At 39.9% G+C, this 26,131-nt stretch overlaps 1 protein-coding gene across 3 annotated transcripts in view; it reads left to right on the forward strand.

Moving 5' to 3' along the window:
• IWS1 (interacts with SUPT6H, CTD assembly factor 1) overlaps positions 1-24,755 on the forward strand; it is a 43,786-nt gene extending 19,031 nt beyond the window's left edge. The window contains exons 4-15 of one of the 3 annotated variants that reach the window (XM_074399815.1): positions 1,148-1,337; positions 1,858-1,915; positions 6,178-6,275; positions 8,277-8,427; positions 9,460-9,542; positions 10,960-11,089; positions 12,574-12,691; positions 14,429-14,540; positions 15,150-15,206; positions 17,711-17,822; positions 18,326-18,485; positions 24,380-24,755. In XM_074399815.1, coding sequence (XP_074255916.1) covers positions 1,148-1,337; positions 1,858-1,915; positions 6,178-6,275; positions 8,277-8,427; positions 9,460-9,542; positions 10,960-11,089; positions 12,574-12,691; positions 14,429-14,540; positions 15,150-15,206; positions 17,711-17,822; positions 18,326-18,454 — 1,238 coding nt within the window. In that variant the 3' untranslated portion in view covers positions 18,455-18,485; positions 24,380-24,755. The remainder of the gene's footprint in view (positions 1-1,147; positions 1,338-1,857; positions 1,916-6,177; positions 6,276-8,276; positions 8,428-9,459; positions 9,543-10,959; positions 11,090-12,573; positions 12,692-14,428; positions 14,541-15,149; positions 15,207-17,710; positions 17,823-18,325; positions 18,486-24,379) is intronic. The other 2 variants (XM_003931592.4, XM_074399816.1) reach the window with 2 other exon arrangements.
• The last annotated feature ends 1,376 nt before the right edge of the window (positions 24,756-26,131 follow it).

Below are 26,131 nucleotides of genomic sequence, written 5' to 3' on the forward strand. Positions count from 1 at the left end.
TTTTGGGAAATAACATATTTCATTATAACCTGACAGTTCTTTTTTTTTTTTTTTTTGAGACCGAGTTTCGCTCTTCTTACCCAGGCTGGAGTGCAATGGCGCGATCTCGGCTCACCGCAACCTCTGCCTCCTGGGTTCAAGCAATTCTCCTGCCTCAGCCTCCTGAGTAGCTGGGATTACAGGCACGCGCCACCATGCCCAGCTAATTTTTAGTATTTTTAGTAGAGACGGGGTTTCACCATGTTGACCAGGATGGTCTCGATCTCTTGACCTCGTGATCCACCCACCTCGGCCTCCCAAAGTGCTGGGATTACAGGCTTGAGCCACCGCGCCCGGCACCTGACAGTTCTTATAGGAGAAGGAAAAAAAGTACCAGACATGCTGTCAATTTGTTAAGTAAGATGAGAAATTTCAAACTGACTAGCAATGAAAGAGGAACATGGGGAATATTCCTAGAAAGAAATATATAGTCCTTTTTAGTTCACTTACTACTAGGCAACATAGAAAGAATGCCTATTTTGCCCATCAATCTAGTTGTGTTTTTTGAGACAGAATCTCACTCTGTCGCCCAGGCTGGAGTGCACTGGTGCGACCTCAGCTCACTGCAATCTCTGCCTCCCAGGTTTAAGCCATGCTCCTGCCTCAGTCTCCTGAGAAGCTGGGACTACAGGCATGCGCCACCATGCCCAGCTAATTTTTTGTATTTTTAGTAGAGATGTGGTTTTACCATATTGGCCAGGCTGGTCTTGAACTACTGACCCCATGATCTGCCCACCTCAGCCTCCCAAAGTGCTGAGATTATCGGCATGAGCCACCACGCCCGGCCACAATCTAGTTTTAATTTTCTCAGTTCCCCCAAAGGAAAGGTAGCTGTTGACACCCACTTTTATATTGGTGATATCTTTCTTCATCTTTTGGCCACTTTTTCTTAAGCAAAATAACACATAATTTGGAAGGTAACTCTGAAAGAGCCATTTAGTTATCTTGCAAATTTTAAACCATGTGTCAGGAAGCTCTTTGATTTAAGCCCTTTGATTTTTTGTTTTTATTTTTTTGGCTGCATACTGCCATGTTAAAGCACCTGTTACACTTAGTAATGCAATGACCGTGGTAAAATAAAATTAATGATGATTTTCTTTTTCATCAGCAGCAAAGAAGAGTCGTGTTGTCTCTGATGCAGATGACTCTGACAGTGATGCTGTATCAGACAAGTCAGGCAAAAGAGAGAAGACCGTAGCATCTGACAGTGAGGAAGAAGCGGGGAAAGAATTGTCTGATAAGAAAAACGAGGAGAAGGATCTGTTTGGGAGTGACAGTGAGTCAGGCAATGAAGAAGAGTAAGTGGCAGTATGACATGAGTTTTCAGGGGTTCTTAAGTAGGCAGTAGAGAAGGGTTTGTGTGATAATATATGTCCTGCCCAATTGCATGACTTTGGGGATTTAGTATTTAAGTTCCTGAACTGAACACACTACAACGTGGATGAATATCAGAATTCACCTCAGAATTAACATGTTAAATGAAAGAAAGCAAAGAGGACGTAGGATTCCATTTACATGAATGAAGTTCTGTAGGCAGAATTTGTCTGTGGTGTTGGAAGTCAAGGTGGCGGTTGTCTCAAGGATGTTGATATTAGGGACCAGCTAGAAGGGGCCATGAGAGAACTTTCTGTGGAGATGGTTACATGAGTGTATAGGGTGCTGGTACATGAATGTATACATTTGTTAAAAACTCATTGAACTGGAGACTGAAGATCTGCACATTATACTGTATGTAAATTAAATCCTATTTCTTAAAAATGGTTCCCATGCAAATGAGAAGAAAGCAAATGAATGTTTTTCTATTTGTCTACTTTCTAGAAATCTTATTGCGGACATATTTGGTGAATCTGGTGATGAAGAGGAAGAAGAATTTACAGTAAGTATAAGATGGAAATATTTCCTCCTTGACTGTGCTTTTATTGTTTTTATGGTGGTGATGCCATTATAGATAATTCTAATAAGTTGAAATAAACAACTATAATGTATTCCAGAGAAAAATCTAGAACAGGGATTCAGGAAGTAAAATAAAAGGGTATAGACAAAAGCATAAAAGGAAGCTAATGGGCAAAATTGAATTAAGGGGCAAGGGACACGTTGAGACAAAGAAAGGCACTTTATAATGCTAAAGGGCAAGATTCACAAAGTTAGGGAACTTCCCATTTTCATAACGGTGTTCTGAGTGATTTGGACTAATCCTTCTGTCAAGCACAACTAGAAAAGCTAGACAAAATACATAGAAATCTGCTCATTATCTAGGAACAAATTAGCAAAGAATTACTAAGCCAAAAGAAACCTAAATCGGTAACTCAGTGTTTAGAAGTGCTTTTTCTGTGGGGACGTTTGCCTGTCGGGCTGAGGGGCTACCCATAATTTTGACAGCCTCAAGGCCTGGGGACAAAATTTGGAGTTCGGGGCCTACTGAGGTTAGGGGGCTCTGTAAACACCATACCCGGGACCGAGACTTGAGAGAGCAGCACCATAGGATTCAAGCGGAACTAGAGGCAAAAAAATTTTTCTCAGGTTTTAGGCCATCTTTGAATCTTCTAGCAGACTAGAGAATCTCAGTCTAAGAAATAAGATTACCGTGATTTAAGTTTTTCATATATACAGTATAATACACAAAGATAACATTAAAAGGAAACAGTGGTAATGACAGACAATAGAAATTAGACTTAGGGCTCTAGATATAGGAATTTTAGTTATTACCTTAAATATGTTCAGGGAGATGAGAGACAAGCTTAAAAAATGTCATAAAAAGGAAAAGGCAAATTTGGAAAAGAACTAAGTAAAAATTTTAGAACTATGAAAATACGGTAACTGAAATTAAAAATTTGGTGGACAGGTAGGTGCAAGTAGCTGGTAGACCCAGTTATCGGGAGGCTGAGGCATGAGGGTAGCTGGAGCCCAGAAATTCGAAACCAGCCAGGGCAAAATAGTGAAGCCCTGTTTGAAAAGAAAAGCAGGGGGAAAAAAACCCAGAAAACATAGTGGATGAGTTTAACAACAGATTAGACACGCTTGGAAAGAGAATTCGTGAACTGGAAGATACGTTAGAAGGAGAGCTCTAGAATGAAACTTTGAGATACACTATTATAGCAGAAAGTAAAAGACATAGACTGTGCATGAAAAGTTTTCACAACAACTTGGAATAATAAAAGGAGAGGGAAAATTATGTTTATAGCAGAAGCAGTACTTTTAGAAGAAACAATACCTAAACCATAGATTCTAGAAGTCCTACACATTGCAAGGAAGATAAGCAAAAAGGAATATACACCTAAATACATCATAAAACTGCAGGAAACCAAAGAAAATAGGCAAGTCTAAAAGCAGCCACAGGGGGGAAAAATAAGTTCAGAAAAGCAACAGTTAGACTAACAGCTGACTTCTCAGCAGAAACAATGCAATGTACTAACTGCAAACTTAGAATTTTGTTACATTTAGCAAAAATACTTTCCAGGAATGAAGATTAAATAAGGAGGGAGTTAATTAACAATGTACCAGCTGAAGGAAATACAGAAGGAAAGAAATTCAAGAAAGAATGATCTTGAAAAGAAAGATGGAAGGTTAGAGATGCAGGAATGAGAAAAGAGCAACAAAAGTATGTGTATGAGTCTAAATGAGTATTGACTGTGCCAAACAAAGTAGTTAATGTGGAATATGTATACAATTAAAGCATGACAGCAATAAATTGGGAGCATACATGGAATTGAAGTGCTCCCAGGCCTTTGCAAATGTATATGAATGTACATTAGTAAACTGCTAAGTTAGGGTGCATGTTGTAGTCTTTCAAGTGACCACTAAAAAGACTAAAATGGAATGAATAATGTCTAAAGTCATGGGGAAAAGTGGAACAACTAAAGCTAATTAGTCGAAAATGAGCAGGAAAAGAGAAAAAGAACTGCAAGACGGGACAGTTAGTAGTATGGTAAAATAGCAGATTTAAATTTTGATAACATCAGAAATTAAATTAAATATAAATATACCAAATGTTCCAGTTAAAGGACAATGATGGCCAGACGGGATGTTAAAAACCAGCTGCATACTGATTTCAAGAGATTTGTGTGAAACAGAAGGTAAAGCTGAAAATAAAGGTGTAGGAAAAGGGACGTCTTGTAAACATGGACCAAACAAGGACTGGTGTGATGTCTGTATTATAAAAGAGGGAGGTAGACTTTAAGCCAAAAAAAAAAAAATCACTTGAGATAAAGAGGTCACTTTATATTGATAAAAGATTTTAAAATTGTTTGTATCAAATAATATGTCTTTAAATATCTACATAATCTACATACATAACATAAAAAACAAAAATTGATAGAACTGAAAAAAGAAATGGACAAATCCGTAATCTACGAGAAATGTAACTGGCAGAAGAAGCAGACTGAAAAAAACCAGGGAAGAGTCTCTGTATAATCCAGATATAATCCCCTTGCAGTTATGAAAGTTAAAAATACCTTTCATTTTGTTACTTTCTCACTTTCTTAATGGAGTCTTTAAAAAAAATTTTTTTTTAGAATATCTTAAATTCATTCCTTTAACATGGAGTCTTCTGATGAACAAAAGTGCTTAATTTTAACATAGGATGAGATTTTACCAATCTTTTTCTTTATGGGGAAAACTGAATTCTGCCCAGGAATTTTTGCCTGTCTCAAAGATCATGAAGATACTCTCTCAAATTATCTTCTAGCAGCTTGATTATTTAATTCTATAATTCACCTAGAATTGGTTTCGTATGTGGCATAGGTAAAAGTCAAGATTTGTTTTCTTATTTGGAATATCCAGTCAACCCAGCACCATTTATTGAAAAGATCATCCTTTCCCACTATTCTATAGTGCCATCTTTGTCATATATCAAGTGTCTGTATATATTTTTCCATTCGTTTGTCACTCAGAAACTTGAAGCCTTGTTAAATGGTTCTTGGGTCAAAAAAGAAATCAATACTTATTCTTAACTAATGGAATAGAAGATGAGGGAAATGAATTTAGAATCTCATTCAGGACGGTAGTTAAATAAGAAAGTAAACCTAAGGAAAATATAAAGGAAGAATTCATTCAACAAATGTTTTAGAGACTGTTTAGACACTGCCTTCATGGAGCTCATACTTAGTTAAGCACCATATTGCAAGAATAAGGCATACTTAACGTATTTTGGAAACTTAACATCAACTTGGTTATAGTTTCAGTTCAGTGAGAAAATGTACTAGGTGAACCGTTGGGAAGGCCTCTAAGTATAACACAAAAGTTAGATGCTATAAAGAAAAGACTGGCCATTTCATTTACATAAAAATGAAAAATTGTTCCTGGCAAATATCAGCATAAACAAAACCAAACTGTACAAATGTGGGGTTTGTACAGTTCCTGTCACTTGTAGAGGGCTATCTCTAATTTTCAAAGAGATTTTACATATTGGTAAGAAAAAGATGAACAGTCGAGCAAAAAATGGGCATAGTATATTGAGAGTTCACAGGGCAAGAATGACAAATGGCTTTGTAAACATGAACAAATGCTGAACGTTACACCCATGGTAGGAAAATGCAAATAAAGCTACCCTGAGGTTTGTTTTTCAGTCCAGAGATTAGTGGATATCAGTGTTTGATAACCTGCCGTGGTAGTGAGAATGTAGGGAAACAGGAGTCCTCATACTTGCTGGAGAGGTAATTGGTGTAACCTTTATGGAAGATGGTTTGGCAAGTATTTCGCAGAATTTCAAATACATAAAACTAAATGTCACTAGGCAAATAAGTAAACAAATTTTGGTTACAGCCATGTGGTGAAGTAGTCTAAAGCCTTAAAAAGAATGACAGTACTTAATACTGACACGGATTGGTCTCTAGATTCTTCTGTTAAATTTGGAATGTGTAGAGCATTATCCTGTACCCACTCTGAATACTCTGCTTCCGATTGTATAATAAGAGACGGTATGAAGTATATATGTGTAGAAGTGCTTATATGTAGACTCTCTGGAAGAAAACACAGGATATCTGGTAACACTAATGGCTGGAGAGGGACCCTTTGTTATATACCTTTTGCTATCTGTTGAATTTTTGTTCTTTGTGAATGTATTATTTAAAAGAGAAAATTTAATTAAGAATACTAAACAGAAGAAAATCTGTAAGGACCTTGTGATAATTTTGCATTTAGGGTTTTAACCAAGAAGATCTGGAAGAAGAAAAAAGTGAAACACAGGTAAAAGAAGCAGAAGATTCAGATTCTGATGATAACATAAAGAGAGGAAAACAGTAAGTTTGTTTTTAAGGAATTGGTTTGAGAGAAGTTAAAAAAATCAAGGTAGTGACTATTAAACTTTCTTTTGTTTTTCATTTTGGTTCCTGATTAAGTTTAGGAATAGATCTATTCCTGTTTTCCTCCATTTTACTTTTCCGTTTACGGTGTTGTCAGTGAATTACCTGCTGTTATTTGTCTTTCATTTACCCTGGACTCAGATGCCTTACTTTGTGGATTTGTATTTATACGGCACCAGACTTAATTTATGGCTCACCAAGTAAACTCTTATGAAAAATAACCTAACTTTAAAAATACCTTTTTGAGAGAAAAGCTGATTTTATGGGGCATGGGAAATAGGTCTAACCTCTTAACTACAGAATATTACTTGATCATATTTCACTCATTTTTGTTGAGCTAGTTAGAGTCTATGTTCAGAAAAATGTTATCTTAAAAGATGTTATAGAATAATAGAATGGTTAGTTACTGTTTCCAGTTGTGAAGATGCTTTTAAAAAATAGTTTCATTTTCAATTCCTGGTGGCATCCAGTAATTAAGCTGAATGAGTTTGGCAGTACTTTTGGAAATTGAATTGATATGATAGTGGCAGAGAATAACTTAACTCCCTCTTTTTTAAGTGTAATGATTCTGATGAAAGCCATAAAGGTTTGAGGCTGTTAGCAAGCCTTTAGATTTTCATGTATCTCTCATTATGTTTTGAGAGTTATAATTCTTATCACTGAAAAGTGCCAGCTTATTTTTTATTTTTTCTACTTGTGCTGTATAAGACAACAGCATTCAAATAATTGAACACCTTTCTAGTCCAAAAAAAGGCAGTGCCACTAAAGCTGAGTGAGTCCCCTGAATTGGAACTTAAAATGTTCTGTCTCAAACTGATAGATGCAAATACGAATATAGTGCATGAAAGGTTCAGGGCTAGTAGTGATTTATATGTATGCATATAACATGGTAATATGGGAATTGAATATAAAGTCTGAGATCAACTGTTCTTTTAATAGCAAGTTATAAGTACAGTCATGCGTCGCTTAACAGGGTTATATTCTGAAAAATGTGTCATCAGGCGATTTTGTCGTTGTGTGAACATCATAGTATTACACAAACCTAGATGGTATCACCTACTACTCACCTAGGGTATATGGTAGAGCCTGTTGCTCCTAGGGCACAAACCCGTGCAACGTGTTTCCGTACCAAATGCTGTAGGCAGTGGCAACACAGTGCTATTTGTGTATCTGAACATAGAAAAGGTACAGTTGAAATACAGTGTAGCTGAGTGTGGTGGCTCATGCTTATAATCTCAACATTTTGGGAGGCTGAGGCAGGAGGATCACTGGAAGCCAGGAGTTCAAGACAAGCTTGGGTGGCATATAGTGAGGCCCGGTTTCTATAAAACATTTTAAAAATCAGCCAGGCATGGTGGTAATGGGCCTGTAGTCTCAACTATTCAGGAGGTTGAGGTAGGAGGATGAGCCCAGAAATTTGAGGCTATAGGGAACTATGATTGTGCCGCTGCCCTCCAGCCTGGGTGACAAAGCAACACTCTTGAAAAATGTGTGTGTGTGTGTGTGTGTGTGTGTGTGTGTGTGTGTACACATACATGATAAAATATGATCTACCTGTTTAGGGTACTTGCCGTGAATGAAAGCAGGACTGGAATTTGGTCTGAGTGAGTGGTGAGTGAATGTAAAGGCCTGGGACATTACTGTGCACTACTATAGGCTTTATAAACACTGTACACTTAGGCTACACTAAATTTATAAAAAATATTTTTTTTCTTCAATGAAAAGTTAACCTTAGCTTACTGGATGGCCACCGTCGTATTCGCAGTTCATCACTGACCGAAACATTGTTATGCGGCGCATGACTGTACTTGCACTTTTAAAAGAAGGTAGCACTTCATTGAGTTAGAATTAAGACATTTGGTGTTCTTAATTGTGGTGAAAGTAAATGTGTATTTAAAAGACAACTTGTATTTTACTTGCTTTTGTTTACTGCTTTAGTATGGACTTTCTGTCAGATTTTGAGATGATGCTGCAGCGAAAAAAGAGCATGAGTGGCAAGCGCAGACGGAACCGTGATGGTGGCACCTTTATTAGTGACGCAGACGACGTCGTGAGTGCCATGATTGTCAAGATGAACGAAGCTGCTGAGGTGAGTTGGGTCGCTTCTGGGTTCACCATTTTTTCCTCCCACTGAGTTTACTGGATGCCCTTTTTTTTTTGACATGTAACCCTTAAACTACAGTTAAGATGCTTTGCTTTTTGTAATAAAGCTTTTACTGTTCTAAATTTTAATCATGGAAATATTTTACTTTTTTAGTCAAGTATTTAGAAAAAAATGAAAAGGTGAAGTGTTCAGTAAAATGAGACATTTTAGGTGAATGGGTTTGCTGGTTTCATGGGAAGTGGTTTTGTTCTCATTTGGCTAGTTCACCACAAAGTTTAGTTTCTTTATATATAAAAGGTGTTATAAATTGGTGTGTCATTTTCTTGCTCCTGACCAAGACACAGCTTCTTTCATTGCATTTAAAAAATCTGCTCAAATTATACAAATTGGCCTAGTGGTATGTTTAAAAAATAAGTTGAGCTCTTTTGGAAACAGTTGGTGAGAATTCAGCAGTGGATTCAGTGATCTGTGTCTAGCATTTCTTTCCAGACAATTCAAGAATGGAGGGAAAGTAGCTAAAAGAAGACTAGCTGTGTGTGTTTAATTGTTGAAATGTATGCAGCAGGTATATTATTAGAATTTGAAATTTTTCATAACTAAAAAAACAGAAAAAACTGCTCAAGTAAATACTGAAACTCTTCTTTGATATAATATATTCCATTATCATATAACCTCACACCTGAAGAATCGTTGCTAATATAATAAACCAAAATTTCCCATTTAAAATTTGTGCTTTTAATGAACTCTGAATACTTGATAATAATGCTGATATTCTAAATTAAAATTGTTTCTCTTGGTTTGTAGTTGTTAAAGGCAATTATTCTGGTAGTTCTGTGGATTTGACTGATGTAGATACAGAGCTTGATGCTCTGCAAAAGATCCATTCTTAAGTTATTCTTTCTTGTAGGAAAAATTGTTTCTTTGAAAAACTATTATTTTAAGGTTCAGAATTACAGTGAATTCAATATTAATAATGAGTACTGCTTTTAAAAAAAATCTTTATTTTTTTCTGAATAGGAAGATAGACAGTTGAACAATCAAAAAAAGCCGGCACTGAAAAAATTAACTTTATTGCCTACTGTAGTTATGCACCTTAAGAAGTAAGTATTTTGTTTTCTTTAAAATGTCTTTTTCCTTTTAAGGGAATGATAATTCAAATGATGTACTGGTGATCTAGGAATATTAAATATGTTAGCCTTCTATCAGTTCACAGAAAGATAATGTTTAAAATTTCCTAAATTATAGTTCTTCGTAAGTTTTTTATTAAACCTTGAATTCTGGTACAAACAGAACAAATAAAAAATTGATACTAATGAAAGAAAAACTTGGAAACGACTAATTTTATTCTTTTTTTTTTTTTCATGGTAGAGACAGGATCTTGCTATGTTGCCCAGGCTTGTCTTGAACTCCTGGGCTTAAGTAGTCTTCCTACCTCAGCCTCCCAAAGTGCTGGAATTACAGACCTGAGCCACTGCACCTGGCCACTAATTTTGTTCTTTATAGACAGTTTTTGGTCTGGTAATATTGCATCTGTTTTGTCTGTGTGATGGAAAATAGTAAATCTTGGAAGACCCTACGTGAAGGCTGCATTGTACAAGGCTTATACAACTCTAATATGTCACAATTACCGATCCTTCTGAAGTAGTGATGCCCTTTTTTGGTAGATCCTTGTTTCCAATTTTTTCATTGTTGCTTTTTTTTTTTTAAATTAGAGATGAAATCTCACTGTGTTGCCCAGGCTAGTCTCCAACTCCTGGGCTTGGGCTGTCTTCCCTTGTCAACATCCTAAAGTGCTGTAATGGGATTACAGGTGTGAACCACTGTACCAGGCCCTGATTTGCTCATATTTCTGAGCAACCTTGCTTTCCCTTTGCACCAAGCCATAGCCTACTTTTGATGACTGAGGAATTGTATTGGTGCATCAGTGAGCCATCACCAGTATGGCCTAGAACATCTGTAACTAGAAAATTGCTCCCTCTGTTCTAACAGGGACCTATCTGTGGCAGGTTTTATGTATCATGTTTTCTGTTAGCATAACTCATTCTAGTACATAAAATGGAATTTAAGTATTATTTTATTTAGGTGGTTTTTTGTGTGTGTCTTGCCAGGAGAGTACTAGTCTCATTGGTGTGCTGCAGAGAATAGCAATTCTGGGTTCACCTTTAAGAATCACTATTCTGAGAGATTGAACATTTTTTTTTTTAGTTGAAATGATTAGAGTTAATTGTTCTTACTGTCTGTACTATTTACATCAACATTAATTTATCTTTTGTAACTTGAGTTTGTTTTGTTTTCAGCAAATCATCTTTGTCAAGTATATGTGTTTCTGAAAACAAGAACTAAATGTCTTACTGCTTTTGAAACCAGAATGGTGTTCAGTAAATATAAAATTTACATCAGTAACTCTTTAAAAGCAGTTCTTGGAAACATTACTAAATATGTAAAAAAAAAAAAGTCAGAAGATACAGTAGAACCAAGGTTAACAAAATTAAAAAAAAATTATTGTTATTACTGCAGGCAGGACCTTAAAGAAACATTCATTGACAGTGGTGTGATGTCTGCTATCAAAGAATGGCTCTCACCTCTACCGGATAGGAGTTTGCCCGCACTCAAGATCCGGGAGGAGCTGCTGAAGATCCTGCAAGAGGTTAGAGGCGGATAATCTGACTGTTCTTTATTAATTATCTAGTGTGATCCGTATTGTCATAACTTCTGTAGTTTACAGTGTTTTTATATGTTCTCTTTGCTACCGTCTGCCTGAAGAGGGGTTGGAAAAAAGGAACATATCTGATAAAATGAGTGAAAAAGGGAAGACCTTAGAAAACTTCATTTAACTATAGTATTGAAGGGAAAAAATCCTAGAGTAGCTGTGATGTGTCTGAGATAAGTAGTACAGTAGTGGGCATATTCTGGGGAGACATTTGAAGTAGAATGAATACCAAATTCAGAGTGATGTGAACTTGCATTTGAATGTTGAGCAGGGCCACTTTAGGTAGTTGTGACACGTTGGGCAAGCTATTTTAACTTCTGAAGGAATTCACAAGGAACCTCCTAGGCCGAGCACTGTGCCAGGTGCTTTATATATGTAGTGGTTCATTTATTCCTCACAGTAAACTGAGAAGGTAGGTGTATTAGTTCCATTTTATAGATGAGGGAATTAAGATTCAGAGAAGTTAAATGACTTGTCATGGTCACATAGCTAGAAGGTGGCTGGCTGTGCTTGGGTTCAGTCTTAGGTGTGTTGGATTCAGAGGCCCTCTGAGTATGCTTAGTTTATACTTTCTCACATTGTTAGTTTTGTTTTTTTTTTTTTTCTTTTTCTGAGACAAAGTCTCACTCTCTCACCCAGGCTGGAGTGCGGTGGTGTGATCTCAGCTTACTGCAACCTCTGCTGCCTGGGTTCAAGCAATTCTGCTGCCTCAGTTTCCCAAGTATCTGGGGTTATAGGTGCCTGCCACCACGCCTGGCTAATTTTTGTAGTTTTTAGTAGAGACAGGGTTTCACCATCTTTTTCAGGCTGGTCTTGAACTTCTGACCTTGTGATTCACCCACCTCAGCCACCCAAAGTGCTGAGATTACAGGCGTGAGCCACCGCACTTGTCCACATTGCTAGGTTTAACATCAACTCAGCTGTTGAAGTTGATGAACTCTCAATGTTTGTTTTTTGTCTTTTGTTTTGTTTTTTTTTGAGGCATAGTTTTGATACTGTTGCCCAGGCTGGAGTGCAGTGGCATGATCTCAACTCACTGCAACCTCTGCCTCTCGGGTTCAAGTGATTCTTCTGTCTCAGCCTCCCAGGTAGCTGTGATTACAGGCTCCCACCACTACACCCGACTAGTTTTTATATTTTTAGTAGAGACTGGGTTTCTCTGTGCTGGCCAGTCTGGTCTTGAACTCCTGACCCCAGGTGATCCACCCGCCTTGGCCTCCTGAAGTGCTAGGATTACAGGTGTGAGCCACCGTACCCAGCCTGAACTCTGAACTTTTGATGCAGACACAAAGTATCTTTATGTTCCTGAAAATGGAATTTTTTATTTGTTCTTTTGTGAATGAACCAGGTCTCTGGAATAAATTAGCAAGACTCCCAGCTTCTGAGTGATTAATACGTGTGTATGTGTTTGTGTTCCCCAGCTGCCTAGTGTGAGCCAGGAGACCCTGAAGCATAGTGGGATTGGACGAGCAGTGATGTATCTCTATAAACACCCCAAGGAATCAAGGTCCAACAAGGACATGGCAGGAAAATTAATCAGTATGTAAATTTTGCTTTTCATTTGTTGTGTTTATGTCTATAGGTAAGAGAGAGATGTGTGTATATAAAAGCTATATTTTTACCGATATTTGTTTTAAATGAGTCAGTAAAGTGGAATAGAAATTTTTGAATAACTGCTTATAGTTACCCGCCTTTTCTCTTAGACTTAAAGGCTTCTTAGTATATTTAAGTATGCTATTCAGTATTAAAAATAGCAAGTAAAAAGTACGCATTTTTCTAGTCATGCATCAAGAGCATGGAGAGAGGAGTTAGATTGCAGGCTGTGGAGCTGATATTACCTGGGTTCTGATCGTGAATCCACCACCTACCCTACTGCATTTCGTAGCTAGTGATTTGTGCTCTGTAAAATTGAGATAATTATGTGTTTTCTTTGGGTGACTTTAAAGATTAAATGAGAGGTTGTGTCCGCAGCACGGTGCCTAGCACATAGTAAGTACTCAAGAAACAGCCACTGTTGCTGCTGTTACTTGTGCAGTAGTCTCTAAAACCTTTTTGCATGTTCGTATTTGATGATGCCAGAGAACTCCAGAGAAGTCTAAACCAAAATTTATGTAATCAAGCACCATACTGTTTATGAAATTCTTCAATTTTAAGAATGAAACCCATGTTTGTTTTTGTTACCTTCCTTAACTCCTCCCGTGCTCCATGTTGAAAGGAAGTTTTAGAACGTCAAGGCTATATTGAAAAAGTAACTACTACGATTGAATACAATAATTATTTTTCTTTTGAATTGTTGTTTATCAGAAGCTTTTAGAGAAATGTGAATTTCTTCTATAAACCAGAAATACACTATAAACCAGAGATATACTGCCATCTTTGATCTTGTTAGTAATCTGCAGTTTACTGCCTGCTAAGTCATAAACTTTTGGTGCTTTTATGCAGTGGTTGCAACTTTCTTTTTTTGCCCTAGACTGAAAAAAGCAGAATATCCCTGCTGGTATCCATGACTTACTATGGCAGTGATTCTGAATCCAGAAGTGGGGTCAGTAGGATGATTTTAAAAGATAGGTAGACCCCCTGAGAATCCCTGCCTCCCGCTTTGTGGGACAACACCTATGGTCGGTCTATAAAGGTCCTTTCTTGTTTTTATAGTGTATTAAATGTAGCAGTAAGCTACATTGTGCCTCAGAACAAAGGCATCTGTTGGCTCCTGGATTTTGACTGACTGAACAGTGGCATGTACTTTCTTTCATGGTCATTGTAGCAGTTATATTAGACTTAATGAAGTACAAACTCTCCCCCACACTATTACACTGTAATTTTTAAAGATATAGATGATTTTGTAAGGTAGTAAGGAAGCTTGTTTTTGGTTAGGGTAAGAAAGCAGAATTTCAAGACTTGAAGTTTATTTCCAGTACAATAAATGTAGAAATTAGTCTACCTTTTAAAATAAATAAAAAATTGTGAATAAATGTGTTTTATGAAATGTCAATGCAGCTAATTTGTTGATTATCAAAGTGTGTCACGTGTTACTTTCTTTAAATCTCTATGGTGATCATTTATGTTAAATTTTCTCAATCAACCAGAGTTAGTCATGATACTGGTGGCATTATGCTCTGCTTATTCTATAAATTATCCTGAAATAATGGAGTCTTCAAGGAAAGAATATTCTAAATGTCTAGAATATCACATCACACTGAGGTGCAATTATTTGAAAAAATGGTAGAGGAAATGCAATTTTATGAATGAAGTAATTGATTTTTTTTCTTAATGCAGATGAGTGGTCTAGGCCTATATTTGGTCTTACCTCAAACTACAAAGGAATGACAAGAGAAGAAAGGGAGCAGAGAGATCTAGAACAGATGCCTCAGCGACGAAGAATGAACAGGTATGAGGGAACAGGTATGAGTAAGTGGAGTATATGTTATTGTTGGAGTAACTCAGTTTTAAGTAAGATCATTAGGAAACCTGCAAGACGATAGGATTTCCTTTCCTCTCAGCTTGATATGTCTCCATAATTCCTAATATCCTTCTAGTTTAGTTTAAATGTGCTAGTGTGTAGTGAGGGTCCTCTCCTCCTGACCAGACCTTTTTGGTCAGCTTGTTGGAACAGGGCCTCTCATGCTTCTGATTGCTTGTGTTGCTCGTGTTGTTCCAGCCATTTGCAGAAAACAACTTTCTGGATCCCATTTCCAAGCTCCTAGAAGAGAAAAAATGTCATTAGTTTGGTTTGTATCAATGTGGTGGATATACAGTTGCACCCATGAGGACAGGGTTATGAGTTACAAATGTGGCAGTTACGGCTCACCCATAAGGAAACTTGTTATGCAAATGAATACTAAAATGACTAGTACTTTTTAAAGATTAGGAGTTATTTTCCCTGATCTAACATAGAGCTATTAATAGTTATGGTCTAAGTTTGATATTTTCATGTGCCCTTTTTCTGAGTTACAATGTTCTAATGCTCCTGGTATCTCCTTTTTAACTTTTTTCCCAGCACTGGTGGTCAGACACCCAGAAGAGACCTGGAAAAGGTGCTGACAGGAGAGGAGAAGTAAGGTTTTAATGTTAATTTTTCTTCCTAGACCGTGTAGAGAATTTCTGTTTGCTGCTTTGTTTTGAGAGAAGTAGTAGATGAAATGAGGTTATGTGAACGTTTGCAGGAGGTGACTTTCAGTTTAACAGTTCCTGTCTACAAAGCATTGTATTGGGTACTCTGGGGATGTAAAGAAAATTGCGAAAACAATAGCCGGGCGCGGTGGCTCAAGCCTGTAATCCCAGCACTTTGGGAGGCCGAGGCGGGTGGATCACGAGGTCAAGAGATCGAGACCATCCTGGTCAACATTGTGAAACCCCGTCTCTACTAAAGGTGCAAAAAATTAGCTGGGCATGGTGGCGCGTGCCTGTAATCGCAGCTACTCCGGAGGCTGAGGCAGGAGAATTGCCTGAACCCAGGAGGCAGAGGTTGCGGTGAGCCGAGATTGCGCCATTGCACTCCAGCCTGGGTAACAAGAGCGAAACTCAGTCTCAAAAAAAAAAAAAAAGAAAAAAAAAAAAGAAAAGAAAATTGCGAAAACAATTCATTGAATAAAAATTTTGTTGCTGCTTGCTTAGTGCTAGACTCCTTGTTGTGCCCTTTGAATATAAAAGCAAATTAAAAATAGTGTATGCTCTCAAAAAGTGTAAATCTTTACAAGGATGATAGGCAAAGGGAGTGCTTTGGTAAAGCCATAGGGTAAGTGTGCCGGGTGTGTTTTTGGAATGGCAAGTAGACTGACTAAAGGGGTTGGGCAGTAGTATGGGGCCTGAGGTGGTAGAAGATAGGGTTGGAAATAGTAGACCGGTGAAGGGCTTTGAATCAGGATAAGGACTTTTCACATACCTTGTCATTCCACAGGATGTTTTTGAGGCTGGATGTGAAGCCATTTGGCTTGATTTGATTTAGGATGCTGACACCGATAACATCGTGTAGGATGGGTTGGAGGGCAGTGGAACTGAGGCAGTGATACAGCTAAACAGGTGGTAGTCGGGGAGCAAAGGAGTGGGAAGACATTGCAGAGGCAAAGCTGTCATAGGTTAGTGGGAGAGAAGATGGCTGGAGTTAAACCTCAGCAAGAATTTTAACCTAAGGGCTGAGACAGTGTTTATTACCTTTCACCAAAATGGAGGGAGAAGTAGATTTGAGGGCACAGGCAGCTTCTCTTTCGAGCATATTAAATGTGAGATGCCTATGAATATTTTGAGTCTAGAACTTGGAATTTAAAGAGATGTTTGAACTAGAGACCTAGATTTGATGGTTCTCTCCATAGAAAAGATTGTTCAGTCAAGAGAGTATAGAGTAAGAGATGAACTAAACACTTTTGACAGGGGTCATAGCCAGGCAGAGTAGCGTGAATGAGTGGCTATGGTCCTATGTGTTGGAGCAGAGCCTGGAGGGGAATGACACTGAGCTGGAGGTGTCAGTGGCAAAAGTGTGGGCCAGTGACAGGTGCTGCAGAGGGCTTTGTGCAGGTGAGTTGGTAGTCAGACAGCATCTGGATTGCAAGAGGAGAGTAGGGGATGAGTTAGAAGAAGCAAGTTTGTTTAGGAAGGAAGAGTTATAGGGAATTTTCTTGGCAAACCAGTTAATCTGTTCATATACATATGAAGGTTATAAACGTTTAATGTTAAAAATTGGGTAAGCCGTACAAGAGACTAGAAACAATTGAGAATTTTTTACCCTTCTCTCTGCATCCGCAACAGACACACATAGATCCACTCTTTACTAGTTGCCTAAAGGCTGAGTTGTTTGAATGCCCAGGCATCTATGGATAGGCTTTACTTTGGAAGGATAGTAATCTCTTACTTTAGTCTAGTATAGTTGCCCACAAATTTGCATAGGACTAAATACATACACATAAATGAGTGCAAATAAAACTGGGGAAATGTAAATAAGATCAGTGTACTGTATCAACATCAGTATCCTGGTTGTGATATTCTACTGCAGATTTGCAAGTTGTTACTATTGGGAGAGACATTGGATCTCTCTCTGTATCATTTCTTACTTCATTTGAATCTGTAATTATCTTCAAAAAATTTTTACAAAAACATGAAAAATTACTTTATGAGTTTCATATGGAAAAACTATTTTATGGGCATACTGAGAGTTTTGGAGGATCATTTAACTACTCAGTTCTTCGCAATTCCTTATCTCACAAATGAACCCGAGCGACTCCACTAGAGAAGAGAAAAGGGGATTCCAAGTCATGCTGATGGGTCTAGCCTTGGAAAGCAGAGGGGCATGGGTGTATATGAAGCTGAGGAGAGGAGAAAGGATTCACGCAAATGCAGAGCCAGTTGGCTCTGGAAGAACAGGGAGGGATGCATACCAGAGTGTGTGTGATGACAGGCTAGCGGAGAGGTGGCGGGAGGGTTGATGGGGTGACCTTTGGTGGACGCAGAGGAGTTTTGAATACTGCAGCTGAATGAGTGGACCTCGGAACAGGAGTGTGAAATGGCCTGTGTGCCCCACTCTAGCTGGCTACATAAGCAGCATGCTTTTCCTCTTCCCTTTTTCAGGGCTCTTAGACCTGGAGATCCCGGATTCTGTGCTCGTGCAAGGGTTCCAATGCCCTCAAACAAGGACTATGTTGTCAGGCCCAAGTGGAATGTGGAAATGGAGTCATCCAGGGTAAGCAAGTGGAGGGTCAGCAAGCTGGATCTCACCTGCACATTACTAGTTTACTCTTTACGTCATGTGTTGATAACCCTTGTAGCTCTTGAGGTTTGACTCAGAGAGGACCGTTTTCTGGTCGCTTATCTAGCCAAACCACAAAGTAAACAATAGATAAAGGAAAAGTATTACCCAAGATTAAAGTTAATTGCTGATGAACTTTTCTTCAGACTTGATGCAACACTCTCCAGTAGGTAAGTTTCTTCTTCTTAATCCTTTTGCTTCAAGTGAGCCTTGAAACCTAAAGTATTCTGCTACAGTGAATTTTTTAATGATCATGAGAAACAGAGCTTACGTGCTTCAGCAGAACCTACCTCTCCCTTTCTCTTCAACAGTTTAAGCAATTTCTGTTGAAAATAATTAGGGTAGACACTTCTGTCATCATTGTAAATACTGCTCAGTGGATCTTCAGTGTTTCTCAGTAATCTCTTTTTATTTTCCAATCAAACTACTCCTTCTAGCCTGGTATTCTTAAAAGGGGCCTAAGCCGATTGGAAAAGCATAAGAGACGTTTTGCAGAACAGAAACGACTCAGCAAAGTGCACCGTGCTGTTAAGTTCAGCATTGAAGGCAACAGGATGCCCCTGTAGGCCTGGCCCTACCGCAGTGTATACATGAGAGGTATCCCCAAGGAAGCATGAGCTGTGCATGGGCTTGAACTGTCAGCAGTCAGAGTGAAAAGTGTGTGTGTGCATTCTTAATCAGAAAGGTAAAAGTGTGTGTGTGCATTCTTAATCAGAAGAGGCCAGGTCTGCTTTCAGTTTCTGAGATAATGACCCTAACAGGCACCTTGAGATATTCAAGGCCTCTTGACTGTTTAGAACAGGCGTCCCCAAACTACGGCCCGCGGGCGGCATGCAGCCCCCTCAGGCCATTTATCCGGCCTCCCGCCGCACTTCAGGAAGGGGGACCTCTTTCATTGGTGGTCAGTGAGAGGAGCACACAGTATGTGGTGGCCCTCCAACGGTCTGAGGGACAGTGAACTGGCCCCCCGTGTAAAAAGTTTGGGGACGCCTGGTTTAGAAATTGATGTGGAAGTCCCTTCCTTTATCAGTATCCTGGAGACTAATAGATAATTACTTCCCTGATATGCATTTGGGTCTTCCTGACCGGTACCCATTTTTATGAGAAAGGTTTTTGTTAGGACCCAGAATCATAGTGCTATGTGTTACAGGCATATAACTGGTTAGTGGCTTCTTGGTAGGAGGTAGCTGGTTTTCCTATTGTCAGTGGCTCAGCTACACGCATTTGAGGACTCATTGCCGAAAGCCTTGTACTAAATATTTGGAAGATGAATTTGATTAACACGTACTCACCGTGTGGTTAGAAATGAAAAAGACTCGCACATTCATAAGCCCCACTCGCCGGCTGGCTGTGCTTCGAGATTCCTGTGGCACCTTTGCTGTGGAGTCCACACTGTCTGTGTTGCCTGCCTTTCGTGCTTCTCAGTGACCCCTGCTTTGGCTGCTGTTTCCACAGACTCCACTCTTCTACCTGCCACTGCATGCTGCTATGAAGTGACTATCAAAACAAAACACACTCTCTTGTGTATTGAGAATGAATCAGGGGTAGAGAAGGACTGACTAGCTCTGTGCCAAGAACTTCCTTCTCCTCTTTCTTTTTTCTTGCTCATGCCCATATCCACGTCCCTGACCACTTCTCCATGTCACTCGTACCCATTTCTCTTTTGCCCTTCTCTCCTTTTTCGTTGTTTCTTCTCTGTTTTTAGCCCTCTTTCATATTTTTCTTGACATTTTTATTTTTGAGAATTGGGAACTACAGTCTGGCAAAGAAAATGTAATAAAAACTCTGAGTGGCCAATCTGCTTTGGAAGCAGAGGTTGTGTTTTCAGGGCTGTGTGCCTGTGTGCTGATGTTGCTGGTTCTGGTCCCACCTCCCTGTACACCTAGAGCAGGGTGGGAAGAGTGGCTAGCCTCTTGTTAGAGCATGAGGAGAGGGAGGCTCAGGGAGGGCTCTTTTCCTGCATTCCCAGCACTCCACACACTGTTTTTTCTCAAGGCCTCAGTCTTTGCTGTAGAGTGCTGTCAAAACAGTAAGTCATGCTTTTGAGGGCTGAGGATCCTTTGTTATATTCCTGCTTATTAATTCATAAACCATCTGACACCGTTTTCCATGTTCAGCACTCTTGCATATTCACTCAGGACTTGCTTCCACACTGTAGGCGCTAACGAGTAGTAGTAGAAAAGGCATGTCCAGGAAGAAAAATGGAGTGAGTAAATGGCTTTCCAATGGAATACTTTATGTCTTAAATATCATTTTTGTTTTCAAAGTTATGTAAATAAATATAAAACACCATAGAGTGACCCAGAGTCCTGCTCTTCCAGTAAGTCACCACTGTTAACAAGTTGAGGTTTTAAATGTATTTCAGGATATGCCTTGAACTTAGTTTTTATAATTATAGAAAATTTTTAGGTACAAAGAAAAACTAGTCACGGTCGTAGCATTCAAAAGAAGTTTGATGTATTTGTTGTCTTTTTTCTACTGATAACTTTAATTAAAATTAGACCATGTATCAGCCTGGACAACATAGCAAGACTCCATCTCTACCAAAAAATTAAAGTATTAGCCAGGCATGGTGGCATGCACCTGTAAATCCTAGCTACTTGAGAGGGTGAAGTGGGGGAATCACTTGAGCCCAGGAGTTTGAGGCTGCAGTGAGCTAGAATCATGCCATTGCACTCTAGCCTGGGCAACAGAGGGAGACCCTGTCTCTAGAAAATAATAATAATAATAATAATAATAATGTGTGTGTGTGTGCACGTGTGCATGTGCACGTGCTGGAAATGACCAAATTATAATTTTGGTTATCTACCTTCTTTAAACCACCTAGTAGATTTATAATTTTTAATGGCTGCATAATGGTCTATCCTGAATATAATTTTTTTTAATTATTTATTTATTTTCTTTCTTCTTCTTTTTCATTTTTGACTGAGTCTTGCTCTGTTGACTGGGCTGGAATGCAGTGGTGTCATCTCCGCTCACTGCAACCTCTGCCTCCCGGGTTCAAGCAGTTCTCTGCCTTAGCCTCCCGAATAAATGGGATTATAGGTGCCCACTACCACGCCTGGCTAATTTTTTTGTATTTTTAGTAGAGATGGGGTTTCACTATCTTGGCCAGGCTGGTCTTGAACTCCTGACCTCATGATCCACCCGCCTCAGCCTCCCAAAGTGCTGAGATTACAGGTGTAAGCCACCATGCCTAGCCTGTATTTTCTTTCTTTGTGGAGACCAGGTCTCACTATCTTGCTCAGACTTGTCTGAAGTGATCCTCTGGCCTTGACCTCCCAGCGTACTGAGATTACAGGCAGGAACCGCCACGCCTGCCCGTGAATATAATTTGTTTATTCATTGCTTTATGGTTTCTGATTTTTTTACTCCTAAATAATGGAGTAACCTGTGCTACATTGTATTTTTTTATGTTCATTTACTCTGTGAAATACTTTTAAGACAGCAGTAAAATGACAAAAGCAGTGCCTATTTTTTCATGAACTTTTAAAAAGACAGAAAGCATAAATAAAATTAATGCCATCTGTAATCCCACCACAACTTAATGTTAACGTTTTAGATTATTTCTTCTTGGGTTTTTTATGTGTATGCATAGATAATATTGTGGGTTTTTCTCCTCCCCCGAGCAACATTGTGATCGTATTCTTCCATACCTTGTTGGGTTTGTTTTTTACTTAACGTGGTAAAAGTCCATTTGAGTAAGCAATCTTTAGTGATTTCGCGTTGTGTCTTCACACAGTTGTACCATAATTGAAGCTGCTTTTGATTTTGCTCTGGTGAAGCAGTGCAGCACACACTCTTAATTCCAAGGAAGTGTAGTGTTCTGTTGATGAATCAGGAGGGAGATCATTGAACTCGGGGTGTGAGGGACTGTGGTTTGTCTTTTCAAGCTTGGAGTAACTAAGCATCTGCAACTACATAGTCATGTATTTTGTAACCCACTGGCCTGGGTGTGTCCTGATTGCTAAGGCTAGACAGATCCATCAGGATTTAGACAGTGAGGGTCCTGGGAGTAGGTGAAGGGAAGTCCAGTTGGTGTGTGGAGCTGCCGGAAATTGCATAGTTGGCAGAGATCTGAGCAGGTAAGGCTTCCGACGTGGACTGAGTGCGAGCACTAAGATCAGGGGACTTCCTTTGAAAGGAAGTCCAATATTTGGGACTGTCTAGAAAATTTGGGAGATAGTGGCATAGCTCTTCTCATCTGACACTTATGCCTACTCAGAGTACTGGTGCCAAGTATTGAGACTGAATTATACTTCAATAATACTTGAATTGAGATATTTCTGGAAAGACAGGTCAACGTGGCTTGTGGTCAAGAATGACTTCTAGTTCCTTGCCTAGTGCTCAGCTGGCTTCATGTTGGGGTTGAGGCTGGATCCAGAGGTGAGATAAGATTAGGAAGGCTCCCGGACGCAAAACCTCACCACGCTGGTACTGACCCCAGAGTGTCTCCCAGGCCCTGCCTTATTGCAGCATTCTTTTGAATTGAGTTTCAGAGGTGATTACGTAGTAAACGTATGGGGAGAAGAATTAGAAAAACCCATCTCTTTCTGACCACTCACCATTCTTAAACATCTGTATCTGAATTGTTTTACAGCAGAGTCAACAAACCTTTCTAGCGTTTTTTTCTTTTTTTTTTTTTTTTTTGAGATGCAGTCTTGCTCTGTCGCCAGGCTGGAGTGCAGTGGCACAATCTTGGCTCACTGCAACCTCCGCCTCCTGGGTTCAAGCGATTCTTCCACCTCACCCTGCCAAGTAGCTGGGACCACAGGCGCATGCCACCACGCCTGGCTAATTTTTATATTTTTAGTAGAGATGGGGTTTCACCACGTTGGCCAGGATGGTCTCAATCTCTTGACCTCGTGATCCACCTGCCTCAGCCTCCCAAAGTGCTGGGATTACAGGTGTGAGCCACAGTGCCTGGCGCCTTTCTAGCATTTCTGAAAGGTGGCACTTTCTTGGAGACCACATCTTTGCAAGACAATCTTTTTCAAAATATAAAGTAGCCCCAAAACCAAACCTTTAAACATAAGGGGAAGTAGGTAGACTTAATATTCTTTTTGTCTCAAGTATACTTAATATAAATCTAGTTGCTTGTGAAGTAGTAACATAGTAATAGCTTCTATTATTTTGAGTACTGATTATATGTGCTTAGCCTTTGTGCTTGGATCTGACATCATTTTCTGATTTCCTTCTCTGGCAGTTCTGGAAGGAGTACCGAGCATGGGCATGCTTTGCCCCGGGTCACGGAAGGTACTCAGTCAGAGCAGGGATTCACCCCGAGCCTAAAAAACTCAGCTCCCGCACTTATGGGTTCACTTCACTAATCATCTGACCTCATTTATTGTGCTTAAGGTTTTTTCTCAGCTGACTTACTTTGCTTTAGGTCATTCTTTTTCATGCCAGCACTGTTTGGAAGTGTATGTTAGGCTGGCGCAGTGCCTCACGCCTGTAATCCCAGCACTTTGGGAGGCTGAGGTGGGCGGATCACCTGAGGTCGGGAGTTCAAGACCAGCCTGACCAACATGGAGAAACCCCGTCTCTGTTAAAATACAAAATTAGCTGGGTGTGGTGATACGTACCTGTAGTCCCAACTATGTAGGAGGCTGAGGCAGAATTGCTTGAACCCGGGAGGCAAACGATGCAGTGAGCCGAGATTGCACCACTGCACTCCAGCTTGAGCAACAAGAGGGAACCTCCATCTCATAAAAGAAAAGAAAAGAGGGCCGGGCGCGGTGGCTCACGCCTGTAATCCCAGCACTTTGGGAGGCCAAGGCGGGTGGATCATGAGGTCAAGAGATCGAGACCATCCTGGTCAACATGATGAAACCCTGTCTCTACTAAAAATACAAAAAATTAGCTGGGCATAGTGGCGCGTGCCTGTAATCCCAGCTACTCAGGAGGCTGAGGCAGGAGAATTGCCTGAACCCAGGAGGCGGAGGTTGCGGTGAGCCGAGATCGCGCCATTGCACTCCAGCCTGGGTAACAAGAGTGAAACTCCGTCTCAAAAAAAGAAAAGAAAAGAAAGACGTGTATGTCAGGTGGTTAGCCCCACATTTGGTCTTCAAAAGGGAAAATCAGGCAGTTAAAATGTAATGTACATAACGGAATTGTGAGGATCATAGTCTCAATTTCTCCCCCTTTCTCACATCTAGGACTCCCAGGCTCAGGCGGTCCTTCTGCCTCAGCTTCCTCCCTAGTGTCTGGGACTATAAGCACACACTATCATGCCTGGCCTTTTTCTCCCCAGGGACTGCAGCGAAATTAATAAGGCACAGAAAACAGACTTACTCTTCATTGAGAAAGTTTAATATATGTTTCTAACACCGTGTTTACTTGCTCTGTTCTTGAGGTCATCAGCACATTCTCTGGTTATTCTAGAGCTAGGAGCGCTTCTGATTGCTAACTTTCATCTATAAGAAGATGAAAGACAAAACTCGACTTATGCATTTCAGTAATTTGCTCTTTAATTTTTCCCCCACTCTTAGTTTCAGGCGACCTCCAAGAAAGGTATCAGTCGACTGGATAAACAGATGAGAAAGTTCACAGATATCAGGAAAAAAAGCAGATCTGCACACGCAGTGAAAATCAGCATTGAGGGCAACAAAATGCCATTGTGACTTTGCCTGGAATGTGTCCCCATCTCTGCTCTAAGAAATGCGCAGTGGACTCTTTGGAGAAAGAAGACATTTTAAAAATTTTTTAGTGTGTCTGTAAATGGTTCAGCCTGTATCAGATGTTGTCATAGGACTCACACACATTTCTCTCAGTTATATTTAAAACTGTTTGTTGCGTACTTTGTACAGAGGAATACTAGTCATACTTCTATAAACTTTACACAATAAAATTTCATTCTGGTTTTGGGGGCTGTCTCTTCATTTCTTAGAGGATGCATTCTTAATAGGGGCAAAGATTGGTTCTCGTTGATTGGGAAAAAAATCTTACAATATTAGAGGGGTTTGTGACCCTTAGAAGTTCAGTCCTGCCTGACTGTGGTATAATGAGGACTTTCGTCTTTGCACCTGGTTGCTGACAAGGAATGGCTGAAACCCTTTTGGTTTCCTGAGTGATAGTGTCTCTGTTATGCTACCAGGGTGACTTTAAGATGGACTTTAGGATGGAGGCTGGTCACCAGAAACACCTACTTCAGAGCGTTGGGCCAGCAGGACCCAGGAGATGAAGTTCAAGTCAGTGACCTGTTGGATTTAATCAACCATGCCTGCCGAATGAGACGTGACGAGCTCTGGACCCCGCAGCTCAATGAAGCTTCTTGGTTGGTGAAGGCATTAGTGTGCTGGGAGGGAGAGGACTCCCCTCCATGAGGACAGGGGCACAGAAGCTCTGCCTTCCTCCCAGACCTTCCCTTATGTATCCCTTCATTTGGCTGGTCCTCCTAATTCGTATCTTCTATAGTAAAACTAATCAGTGTTTTCTAGGGAAGCATAGTGCTTTCCTGAGTTCTGTGAGTCATTTTAGCAAGTTCTTAAACCTGAGAGGTTTATGGGAACCCCAAATCTGTAGCTGGTGAGAAATGACAGTAGTCTGGGTACCTCACTTGTGGCTTGCATCTGAAGTGGGGGCAGTCTTGTGGAGCGCAGACTCCTTAAACCTGTGGTGGAGTCTGATGACAGGTCTCGTATTTCGCATGAGAATTGAATTGCAGTACCTCAGTTGAGGCAGAAGTGGAATACCAACAAAATCTTATTGATGTGTTTCTCTTGTTTGGGATAATTATTTTATGTTAATTTTCTTTTTTTTTTTTTTTTTTTTTTTTTTTTGAGACAGAGTTTCGCTCTTGTTACCCAGGCTGGAGTGCAATGGTGCAATCTCGGCTCACCGCAACCTCCGCCTCCTGGGCTCAGGCAATTCTCCTGCCTCAGCCTCCTAAGTAGCTGGGATTACAGGCACGCGCCACCACGCCCAGCTAGTTTTTTGTATTTTTAGTAGAGACGGGGTTTCACCATGTTGACCAAGATGGTCTCGATCTCTCGACCTCGTGATCCACCCGCCTCGGCCTCCCAAAGTGCTGGGATTACAGGCTTGAGCCACCACGCCCGGCCTAATTTTCATTTTTCTGTGGGATGGGGGGGTTACAACAAAGAAAAGATCAAGAAATACTGTCTTTGAGGAAATACAGATGTAACTAAAAATCATGTACCAAAGCTTAGAGCAACAGGGCAATTAGGGGAGAAAGAAGAATTATAGCTTATGGCTGTGTTTCTTGTTGCTCTATTTTTGTG

Source organism: Saimiri boliviensis, chromosome 5, assembly GCF_048565385.1.
Source record: "Saimiri boliviensis isolate mSaiBol1 chromosome 5, mSaiBol1.pri, whole genome shotgun sequence".
In the NCBI taxonomy this organism is placed as follows: Eukaryota; Metazoa; Chordata; class Mammalia; order Primates; family Cebidae; genus Saimiri; species Saimiri boliviensis.